Below are 12602 nucleotides of genomic sequence, written 5' to 3'. Positions count from 1 at the left end.
GAGTACATAGGCCCTGTTTACTCCAGCCATGTTTTTTTTTCCCTCTACATACCGATTAACGCCAGACTGAACTGTTTTTCTACTTCAGAAGGGAAGACGTTTTCAAGTAAAAAAAGATTATTTAACGAAATTTTCTCCATCAGTTTTTGTTTTTGTTTGCAGGTTGGAATGAGCAATGTAGGTGTCAGTTCTGTTCAGTTATTGTGAAACTTAAATCATTTCCCCCTTTTATTCAAGTCGTCAACCAAAAACAAAGCCAAATAATAAAATAAAATTTAGGAGGAAAATGAGCACAAAATCCACAGCTGTATCGGGAGGAAGTGTGGTTAAAATATGAAATTTGATACCTTTGGATGTTAGCAACGATGATACCATCGGCCACACCAACGCCAATGTTAAATTTTCTTCCGAGAAACCTTGACTTTGACGTTCCGTTCGGTCCCGTCCCGTTCTACTCCGTTGACGGTTTGAATGAATGCTGCCTTGCGATATTCACTGTGTATACCACGTAGACTGTGGTGTATACCGTGTGTATACTTTCCCGTCACGTGTGAATCGACCTCATCTTTGATTAGTAGGCTTTTAAAATGGAAATATCTTTGAGCTACATCTTGTTTATAATGTGGTATCTTTGACTTTAAGGTTTTGTACATGTAGTGACATCGCGAATTTGTGTAAGGTTGTGAATATTTTGGGATGGTAAGTAATGTTCTCTTCATACGCTGTTTTAGTGCTTATTGAAATAAAAGTGAGATCGCACTAGAATGGCATCGGAGGAAATAGCGTTCTTATACTCTTCTTTATTTGTTTTAAGTGTGTGCAGTGACTTGGCCAGACTGACCTTTCGAAACATTTTCTGAAGCTTTCAAGAATGCATGGGGCGGGCAAACACAATCGATATGATTAATTTAAGTTCTAACGACAGAGGAAGCTGACATATAGAAGCTATTGCAAAATAAAAGACCCTTTTTGAGTATGAGAGAAAAAAATACTTTTGCATTCGTTATGTGATCGATTGATAAACAACAATTTGTTTTTCCCCGTGATTGTCACTGAAGCTAAAGAAGACATAGATTTGCAATGAAGCGATTATTCAAAATTTTTGTGAGCTGCAGCCTCATATGGGGTAGAAATTGGATGTGGACAAAAGAAAGGAAAGCACGCCTCCACACTATATTGAAAATATAATGGAGGTATTGCAAAACCACAATCAGTAGGATAAGAACTGACGATATCTCGTGAGTGATGAAAATGTGCAACATTCGTACAGTGGACAGAAAAGAAACAACTGCATTTGTATTGTTTTATTAGATATATGGATAGTAACCCATTACTTCAGAAAGAATGTGCACGGAGGACTACAGGGAAGAATGACAAGTGGCAGTACATAGGCCTCCATGTACAAATAGAGTTGAAAGTTGTGTAGTGGTAGATCGCCCATGATCCCGTGATACACCTGCAGACAGATGTGTTCTTAAGACATTCCACATTTCTCAGCTCCAACAGTGTCAAAAAGTTTGATGGCTGAATATGGTGGCTGCAGTTGTAGAGTATTCTAAATTCTTGTTGTGAACTTGACCAGAAGAAGGGATCGGTTCGTAGGACATGTTCTGAGGCATCAAGGGATCACCAATTTAGTATTGGAGGGCAGCGTGGAGGGTAAAAATCGTAGGGGGAGACCAAGAGATGAATACACTAAGCAGATTCAGAAGGATGTAGGTTGCAGTATGTACTGGGAGATGAAGAAGCTTGCACAGGATAGAGTAGCATGGAGAGCTGCATCAAACCAGTCTCAGGACTGAAGACCACAACAACAACAACAACATATTGTGATTTTCTGAAGCCGTATATGACACATTTGTTTCACGTACACGAGTAATGTTGTCAGCTGTGCATGTTGTCAATCATGAAATCAAGAAATTCCACATCATTTACATAATATTGGAACTACATGCCACAGTGACTACTGTATATAGTATATGCTGTGTTTTGTGGTATGTTATTTATTTTCATCTTGTTTACCACAGTAAACCACTATATTACCATTTTGTATAATAAAGGCTGATTCACACTGGATTTCAACAGACTGGAATGTAATGGTGCCACTAAATGAAGATTTCACTGAAATGATGAAAGTGAACTTATATATCCATGATCCAAAAATTCAGAATATAGCATCAGAATTAAGGAAGGAACCAGCATGATAAAGTTTATTAGTGTCTAATGTAAAATTCATGATGGATGTTTTTGACATAGTTTGCATGTTAAACTCCTCAGAAATAAGACAAAAGGAAAAACGTCACCCAGACATTTCAAGGCATCCATATGTATTTACTAAGGAAATTGGGTAGAGAGGTATATTGAAGACCATTGACACAGGAAACAAATGATAAGCATTGTACATATCATGGCAACTATAACATCTTATCAGTTGAGATTTTGGGTTAAGCTGTAAATCAGTCCGTCACTATAAGCAGGTTTTTTTACTTTCAAATTTGTTGGCTTCGCCAATTAACAATAAAAATGATACACACCAAAGGCTGACTTGCAGCAGCCATTAACATCACATCGTAGCTCGAAGCTGATGACTAGTATTGAATATTCCTCTTGACTGGAGAAAATTTATACCCATAAAAACACGTTGAAGAATGTTTAGAAGTCAATACGTAAAGCCTTTTTACCGTATTCATTATCATTGTTTCGTCTTTTAGATTCTTTAAGTAGAGCTGACTTTGTTGTTACTGTTAGAAAAAGTTATTAGTGAAGAATGTTTCATTAATTTATTGTCTTATTTATGCACAGTGTGTGCAATTTCTTTGTTTGGGTATTGCAAATCTTAAATCATTTTCTGCTTTCAGTGCTATGGTCTCTGATACTTTTTGTGCCCCCCCCCCCTAAAAAAAAAAGTGTTAGTGGAACCTTTGCAGTATGTCGCAAAAACAAAGCAAACCTGCATCCACCTCTCCCGCCCCCATCTCCACCAACCAACATCAGTGGCAGCTTTCTGCTCAGTAAACCTTGAGTGTGACATTCCATCCATTGGTGGCTTCTATGAATATAGACGCCTGAAATGTGTGGAGTGTATTGACATTGCTGCAATGGTCTTTTCCACTAAATAAGTATCTTTAGCTGTGAACAGTAAGGTTTCACCTCTTCAGACCATCATTTACAAATATTAGGAACAAGAGAATCACAGATTCCTGAGGCACGCCATTCTTTAGCTTTTCACATAGCATTGCTCTTCCTTTACCAAACCACCAAAAAACTCTGACACAATGAGGAAAATAAGAATTGATTTTTTGAAATATTCTTAGAATTAACCCAAATACATTAACAAAAAAATTTTAACTACTTCCACAACCAAAAACAACAGCCAGATTGGTGGTTTAAGAAAACGGAGTAGGACGTAAGAGAACTGCAAGTCACAGAAAATACACTCATAGATAAAACTGCAAATAATAATATAATAATAGCAACAATAACAATAACCAAAGACAAGAAAGAGATATTTCAGGTCAAAATGAAAACCAAACTAACGATCCAAATCTCTGAGGAAGAAAATAAAGCAAGATCACAAAAATGAAACGACACTGAGCTAGTAAAAAGGCACAGAACATTAAATATTGTTAACAAACCCCCAAAGTCAAGTGAAAGGAAAGAAAAAGAGAAAGTAAATGTAGGAAAAACTTGCTTAACATAAATAAAGCTAGGGATTGAAGTCAGCTGTATTCGGCATATTAAATAAGTAATGGCATTTACTTTTACCATTACAGCGGTACTGGTGTACTGAATCTCTTACTGTGGTGAGATCCATGTGTCAGCTGCAGTGACATTAAATGAACTTGAAAAGTATTGTTAACATAGTAAGAAGGTGTAGCAAAACTGATAGTTGAACATAAATAGGTCTCCTTAATTAATGTTACACATTATGTGGCACTTCAACTTGGTGTTCTAGTTGATGTGACATTAGTGCTATTACATTTGTTGCATTCCTCAGTATGATTAATGAATTAGCTACATTATGCACCGAATGTATAAAAAACTGCATAAATAAACCAGTAGTTTGAATTTTTTATTCATGACATTTGTTTTGGAACTATAATGAGACAGTTAAATAAGTATTACATATTTGTTTATGCACTCTAACCCGCAAATACTGGGTGGTTATCATTAAGCTTTCCTTACGTAACACATTATAACATGGAAACTAATTACTCTACAAATACTAAACTTTGTAGCATCAATATCTAGATTATGGGGTGCTTGAGTTCCATGCGTCACAGCGCCACCATGGCCACCAAATGCTATGATCAGTCATCTTGATTCATAGTCTCTCACACCTGACTAGTCACTTTGCACTTTTTGACATGTCAACCTGAGCTTGGATGAAAGGAGCAGGGCATTATTAGTGAAGCTCTGTTATCAAAACAACAGTAATGCTGTAGCTGCACTTCGAGAATACCAGCAGCTGAAAGCATTATGAAAGGGTCCTCTTTCTCCACTTGCTGTGCAGAGAATGATAATGATGTTTGAATCCACTGGAGAACTGGGCTTTGCTGCAGGAAGAGGCCAACAACCAATTGCACCATAGGTGGTTGATGAAAGCGCTGTTGCTATGGCAGACAGCGCTGCGCACATTTCCCAATCAATGATGTGTTGACTTCACTCTCCACTTTCTTGCAAGAATTTGAGTTGATGAGCACTGGCCCTGGACCATCCTATGGACAGACGAAGCTCATTTTTCTCTGATGAGTGAGGTGAACATGCAGAATTGCTGAGCATGGGGATCTTCAACTCCAATCACTGTGCATGAAGTTCCTCTGTATGGTAAACGCGTCACCATATGTTGTGGCTTAATGGCTACATTCATCATTGGCCCATTCTTTTTTGAACAAGTTGGTGCTCAAGAACCAAAGACGTGCAGTTTGACTGGACAGGATTACTGCGATATGCTTTGTCAGCATTTCATTCCCGCCCTCCATGAGACACACATTGAACTCAACAGTTTTCATGCAAGATGGGACCCCACCTCACATTGCTCATGAAGTTCACCATCTTCTCCGAAACACATTTTGAAATGATTTAATTATCAGCCGATCATTTCCAAATGCATGGTCGGCATGATCACCTGATCATCACTCCTTGTGATGTCTGGTTAGTAGGCTACCTGGATAGAGTTTACAAAGGAAACATTCACACAAGTGCTGATCTGAAGCACAGCACATTAAGAGAGGTAGCCAACATACCTATGGACATGCTTCGTTCTGCTGTAGAGAATGCAATTATGCGTTTTCAGACACTTCTGGACACTGATGGGTGCCATATTGAGCTCCTTTTGTAGCAGTAATGGGATTGGTATGTAATGGTATGATGTACTGTAGCAGCACATTAAAAGTGTTTAAATTGAACTGATTCTACACTATTTCTCTTCCACATGTTCTTGACATTAATGGTACGATTTTTGATACTCATATGGTAATTAGTTTCCATCATATAATGTGCTAAATAGGGAAAGTTTAATTATAGGCATCTGGTGTATCCATAATCACTCTTTTCTGTGCCAGTAACATTTTAGTTAGATTAGGATGCAGTTAATGCATTTTCATGTACAGCAAATTCTTTGTTCAGTTCCAGTTTGACAGGTTGAGATAAAATAACCAGTTTAATGTACAGGTGAAATATATTAGTGCAGTGTCCATACTATTTGTGATACAGAATTATTTTCAGTGCTTCGGCTTAAGTTTCTGGTGAAGTAAATAAAAACTGGTTTTTAGAATGTGAATATAGGCAAAAATAGTTCAAGGATTTAAACTGCTGCAATTGTGATGTAACGCTCCTGTCACAGTTTTTAGTGAGATTATCATTCTTTATATTTTTAGTGGTTTTAGCAGCCTATTAAAGTAACAAACATTATGTTCCACAACAGTTTATTAGACCGCAAATCACATACCATTGAATAATTTGTTTTAGGGTCAAAACCAGTCGAGCGGTAGTGGTTCAGGTGGAGACAAGAAAGATGACAAAGATAAGAAGAAGAAATATGAGCCTCCCATACCAACCAGGGTAGGGAAAAAGAAGAGAAGGACGAAAGGTCCAGATGCAGCTATGAAACTTCCCCAAGGTACTTGAGTTTGCGTTTATACTCCGATTAAAATTACTTTGTTATTGACATTTCAGCGAGTCAAATGGTGGGGGACAGCCTCCATCCAATCACGATTCTTTATTGAGTGCCATGTGCTCATTGTGTTGCCTGTTTTGTACGTTCATGCAGTGCATTCTGTAGGATGGCTAACTGCACACCGGAAACAAGCCCCCCCCCCCCCCCCCCCCCCCCCCCGGCCAATCACCCCTGCAATATGTCAGTCACAAAGTAATTTTAATCGCAATGTAGTAATTGATTTTTCTTCATATTGTACATAATGTATTTTTGCTGTGATGTGTTGCTGCTATAAAATTTCGTGTTTCAGCTAAATGTATGTAAAAATTATAATTTACGAACATGAAAGGTGAACAATTTCACTATGATGTGTAAAAGGCATGGAAGTTACATAGGATAGAAAATTAAAATAGAAGAATTATGGTTTATTGAGTGAGAATTGAGACTACAGAAGTGAGATCAAAACTGCCACTAATGGCAGTGCAGGTATATAAACAAGAAGAGGTCATGTAAGTAATGGAGCAAAAAATGAGGACAAAATAGTGGAGAAGAAAACACAGTTTTACATTTGTGGTATATAATTTGGGAATTGTAAAATTTCATGGTGTGGGTTCCTGTAGTCATGTCCTAGTTCATGAACCACGGGCAACATATGAGTGGCCAAGTAAGTGGTCCCGACAGTCGGGATACCAGTTACTTTGGAATAAGGCTGGGCATCTCGGACATATTCTGAGTCGTGGTCACCTTTGTGCTCATACGGCAAAGACTACCAAATCCACCGGTTAGTCCCTCAGCCGTTAGGGGTAAAACCCAATGGGACTCGGGGCAAGTAAGGCTAGCAACCTGCTTCCCTGGTACTTTAAATATGATGCTGGCAACAATCAGAGCAAAATGCCTCGGACCTTTGGAGGTGACAGAGTCCCACCTCTAACTGACAAACCAGGGACTCCTAAGATACGACTTGGCAAACAAATGGTAATGAGATGGGGAGCTATTAATATCAATGGGGGCTACTCTGGGAAGAAGGTAGAGCTGGCAGAGGCTGCAAGTAAGATGGGGCTGGATGTTTTAGCTGTTAGTGACATTCGGGTAAGGGGTGAGAAAGAAGAGGAAGTGGGAGAATACAAGGTCTACCTGTCAGGAGTCAAAGCAGGAATAGCACAATGGGGTGTAGGGCTTTACATCAGGAAAGAAATGGAACCCAGCGTAGTTGCAATAAGGTATGTAAACGAACGACTGATCTGGATTGATTTGACAGTGTCTAGCAAGAAAATTAGGATTGTGTCAGTATATTCGCATTGTGAAGGGACAGATCAAGATAAGATGGATAGTTTTTATGAGGCACTCAGTGATGTAGTTGTTAGAGTAAAGGACAAGGACAGTGTTCTGCTCATGGGTGATTTTAACACCAGGATTGGAAATCGAACAGAAGGGTATGAAAAGGTTATGGGTAAATTTGGAGAGGATATGGAGGCCAACAGGAACGGAAAACAGCTCTTGGATTTCTGTGCCAGTATGGGCTTAGTAATCACAAACTCCTTTTTTAAACATAAGAACATTCACCGGTATACTTGGGAAGGCAGGGGAACCAGATCTGTCATTGACTATATAATAACAGATCAGGAATTCAGGAAGGCTGTGAGGGACACACGTGTATTCAGGGGATTCTTTGATGACACTGATCATTATTTAATCTGCAGTGAAATTGGGATTGTGAGGCCGAAAGTGCAGGAGGTCAGGTCCATATGTAGGAGGATAAGAGTGGAGAAACTTCAGGATAAGGAAATCAGGCACAAGTACATAACAGCGATCTCAGAAAGGTACCAGTTAGTTGAATGTAGTCAATTACAGTCATTGGAAAAGGAATGGACGAGGTACAGGGACACAGTACTAGAAGTGGCTAAAGAATGTCTTGGAACAGTAGTGTGTAAAAGTAGGATGAAGCAAACAGCTTGGTGGAATGATACAGTCAAGGCAGCCTGTAAAAGGTAAAAGAAGGCGTATCAAAAGTGGCTACATACCAGAACCCAGGTAGACAGAGAAAGTTATGTTGAAGAAAGAAACAAAGTCAAACAGATGATTGCAGCATCCAAGAAGAAATCGTGGGAAGACTTTGGAAACAGGTTGGAGACTATGGGTCAAGCTGCTGGAAAACCATTCTGGAATGTAATTAGCAGTCTTCGAAAGGGAGGTAAGAAGGAAATGACAAGTATTTTGGACAGGTCAGGAAAACTGCTGGTGAATTCTGTGGATGCCTTGGGCAGATGGAGGGAATATTTTGAAGAGTTGCTCAATGTAGGTGAAAATGCGATCAGTAATGTTTCAGATTTCGAGGTAGAATGGGATAAGAATGATGATGGAAATAGGATCACATTTGAGGAAGTGGAAAAAATGGTCAATAGATTGCAGTGCAATAAAGCGGCTGGGGTGGATGAAATTAAGTCGGAACTCATCAAATACAGTGGAATGTCAGGTCTTAAATGGCTACACAGGATAATTGAAATGGCCTGGGAGTCGGGACAGGTTCCATCAGACTGGACAAAAGCAGTAATCACACCAATCTTTAAACATGGAAACAGAAAAGATTGTAACAACTACAGAGGTATCTCTTTAATCAGCGTTGTGGGTAAAATCTTCTCAGGTATTGTTGAAAGGAAAGTGCGAGTATTAGTTGAGGACCAATTGGATGAAAATCAGTGTGGGTTTAGGCCTCTTAGAGGTTGTCAGGACCAGATCTTTAGCTTGCGGCAAATAATGGAGAAGTGTTATGAGTGGAACAGGGAATTGTATCTATGCTTTATAGATCTAGAAAAGGCATATGACCGGGTTCCTAGGAGGAAGTTATTGTCTGTTCTACAGGATTATGGAATAGGAGGCAAACTTTTGCAAGCAATTAAAGGTCTTTACATGGATAGTCAGGCAGCAGTTAGAGTTGACGGTAAATTGAGTTCATGTTTCAGAGTAGTTTCAGGGGTAAGACAAGGCTGCAACCTGTCTCCACTGTTGTTCATATTATTTATGGATCATATGTTGAAAACAATAGACTGGCTGGGTGAGATTAAGATATGTGAACACAAAATAAGCAGTCTTGCATATGCGGATGACTTAGTTGTGATGGCAGATTCGATTGAAAGTTTGCGAAGTAATATTTCAGAGCTAGATCAGAAATGTAAGGATTATGGTATGAAGATTAGCATCTCCAAAACGAAAGTAATGTCAGTGGGAAAGAAATATAAACGGATTGAGTGCCAAATAGGAAGCACAAAGTTAGAACAGGTGGACGGTTTCAAGTACTTAGGATGCATATTCTCACAGGATGGCAACATAGTGAAAGAACTGGAAGCGAGGTGTAGCAAAGCTAATGCAGTGAGCGCTCAGCTACGATCTACTCTCTTCTGCAAGAAGGAAGTCAGTACCAAGACTAAGTTATCTGTGCACCGTTCAATCTTTCGACCAACTTTGTTGCATGGGAGCGAAAGCTGGGTGGATTCAGGTTACCTTATCAACAAGGTTGAGGTTATGGATATGAAAGTAGCTAGGATGATTGCAGGTACTAGTAGATGGGAACAATGGCAGGAGAGTGTGCACAATGAGGAAATCAAAGAAAAACTGGGAATGAACTCTATAGATGTAGCAGTCAGGGCGAACAGGCTTAGATGGTGGGGTCATGTTACACGCATGGGAGAAGCAAGGTTACCCAAGAGACTCGTGGATTCAGCAGTAGAGGGTAGGAGGAGTCGGGGCAGACTTGAGGAGAAGGTACCTGGATTCGGTTAAGAATGATTTTGAAGTAATAGGTTTAACATCAGAAGAGGCACCAATGTTAGCACTGAATAGGGGATCATGGAGGAACTGTATAAGGGGGGCTATGCTCCAGACTGAATGCTGAAAGGCATAATCAGTCTTAAATGATGATGATGATGATGATGATGATGATGATGATGATGATGATGATGATGATGATGATGATGATGATGATTGTAAAATTTTACTTGGGAATAGACTTGAAAAGGTGGCTTAGAGGTAAACAGAGAAGTAAGAAGCGGTGAAGGGCCAAGATGTAAAGGAAGATGAATGCATAGAAACTGGAAGACATTACATAGAAACAAACAGAGAGAGCAAGAGAGGGAAATTGACAGCAACAAAACATAAATTGACTTTGAGGAAGAAAACAAATCTTGGGCAGGAGAGTAACTTATAAAATACTGATACTGCTTAGAAGGCTCCAGGTTACTGGAGTACCAGTATTGTTCATGTTGTGTTTGTAGGAATTCTGTGCAAAGATACTACCTATACATATTTTATAGTTGTGGCAGCAATGTTACAATGATTTGAAACTTACTGGCAAATTAAAACTGTGTGCCAGACCAGGACTTGAACCCAGAACCTTTGCTTTTTGCTGCCAAATATTCTACAGTCTGAGGTATCCAGATTCACAGCCCATCCTCATGGCCTCAATAGCAGATGTAATGCTGTTGTATTTTCCATTTCATCTTCACCTACTTCCTCTTGTCCACTCTGATCCAGGGGTCCATGCCAGCCCTTGCTCAGCAGTCTGGTCTGGCCCCACCCTTCCCCAGTCTGGCCTGGCCCCAACCTTCCCACCTTTCTATTCTCCTTATTCTTTTATATTTGCTGTTTTCAAAGTTTTGTCTTTCCTGAAATTTTATCATCTTGTCTGTGCTGCTCATTTTCTTGGGATAACGGATGGTGAGGTGGTGCTGGTGGGATGTAGGGGGTGAGTCTCTCACTGCATATCATGCTCTGGGGACTTCCAACTGCATTCTGGGCAGAGCTGCTCTTCCACATTCTCCTCTCACTCCCCTCCTACTTCTCCTTGATTTTTACCTCTGCCTTAGTGTATCTTGCTTACAATTGGGCTTCCCAGGATTTGCCTTTTGTATCCTTCTTCTGAAGGTTATCCCTGGTTCACTATGTATAGTACGAAGGGTCGATGATCTCGCAGTTTGGTCTCTTTAAGTCAACCAGCCAACCAACCCACCCACCCTATTTTGTCAGTCTATTTCCTTTGTGTAGCCCTTTTATATTTCCCTTCCACCTTCCAAATTTCCCTTCTTTACTTAGTACTGGCTTGGTATCTGAGCTCATGATATTCATACAGTTACTTCTCTTTTTCCCAAGTCTCTAATTTTCCAATAGGTAACATGTATTTTCCTCGTAGTCATGCATGCTTCCACAGCTTTGCATTTCACCTCAGTCCATTCCTGTTTTGCCATTTTGCACTTTCTGTTTGTCTTATTTTTTTACCCATCTTTTTTTACTGGCTTCATTTGCTGCATTTTTTTATTTTGTCCGTTTGTCATTTAAATTCAAGATTGTGTGTTGTCCAAGAATAAGTGGACTTTTGTCTGTTTGCATGCTTGATCCTCCACTGCATTCACTATTTAAACTTTCGAATCAACCCGCTCATCTTCTATTGTCCTTTCCTCTGTTTCAGTCAATGAGTGGTTCTTCTAGTTTCCCACAATGTCATACCTTCTTGCATTTTCTTCAATTTTAACCAATAGTTATAACCAAAAACAATACATCCTTTGTCCCATATTTACACAGGATCAGCATGGTTAATTGCTGGCCGGATGCCCTTTTGATGATCTTGTGGTGTAACATTACTTTGGTAAAGTGATGTTGCCCAGCATCTACCCAACCGACATGGCGATTCACAGATAAAAGTATATTTTTTTAATGAAGTAGTTTAGAGTCGCAAATTGCCTGGAAGTTTTGTTATTGTTTATGCATGTAAACTGGTACAGATGGACACTGCATGTCTTCAAGGTGAGACAATGGTAGCATTTTACTAATAATAAAAGGGCATGCTGTGAAAATTGTGCTGACATAAAAGAAGACAGACAACAGCTAGCTGTCATGTCCGTACAAAACTGTCTTTCATTAACTTCAGACAGAATTGCATGCCATAGTAAATATGTGAACATTAATGGTATATGAAGTGTTGCCTTATATACATCAGTAGCAACAGGATGAAAGTAACTGTGTTTGAGAAGTAGTGTTTTTTATTATTTAGTGGAAAGTTGGAAATTTAAAAAGCTTCCAGATTCCAACAAATTACTACAATGGTTAAGGAGGTGACATTAATGCAAACTACACAGTTTGTCTGAACATTATTTCAAGTGCAGCAGTTCCGAATTGAAGAGTAACAGTACTCGCAATTTGAACCCATGCAGTTTTACGAAACTAGTGTGTGTAACACTATTGTGACAACTGTGACAAGATATTTCAGTATACAAAAATGTATTAAGTACATGATAAAATTTTAATATACTTTAAGGACTTTAGTAGAGAAGTAAGGAAAGTTTTAAGAATGTGTGAATTATTTCAGAAGGTTAAGGGCAATAAAGGTCAAGTGATTTATAAAATGTATCCAGTTATACTAAAAGCTCTACATGCTTTAACAGCAGATTTATTCAGA

The 12602-nt window shown here is 39.1% G+C and overlaps 1 protein-coding gene across 1 annotated transcript in view; it reads left to right on the top strand.

Moving 5' to 3' along the window:
- The first annotated feature begins 546 nt into the window (after window positions 1-546).
- The window catches only part of LOC126187949 (26S proteasome regulatory subunit 4), a 34036-nt gene continuing 21980 nt past the window's right edge, over window positions 547-12602 (top strand). The window contains exons 1-2 of the mRNA XM_049929325.1: window positions 547-699; window positions 5971-6121. Coding sequence (XP_049785282.1) covers window positions 697-699; window positions 5971-6121 — 154 coding nt within the window. The 5' untranslated portion in view covers window positions 547-696. The remainder of the gene's footprint in view (window positions 700-5970; window positions 6122-12602) is intronic.

Source organism: Schistocerca cancellata, chromosome 5, assembly GCF_023864275.1.
Source record: "Schistocerca cancellata isolate TAMUIC-IGC-003103 chromosome 5, iqSchCanc2.1, whole genome shotgun sequence".
Classification (NCBI taxonomy): Eukaryota; Metazoa; Arthropoda; class Insecta; order Orthoptera; family Acrididae; genus Schistocerca; species Schistocerca cancellata.
This window is presented reverse-complemented; position numbering and strand designations above follow the sequence as displayed.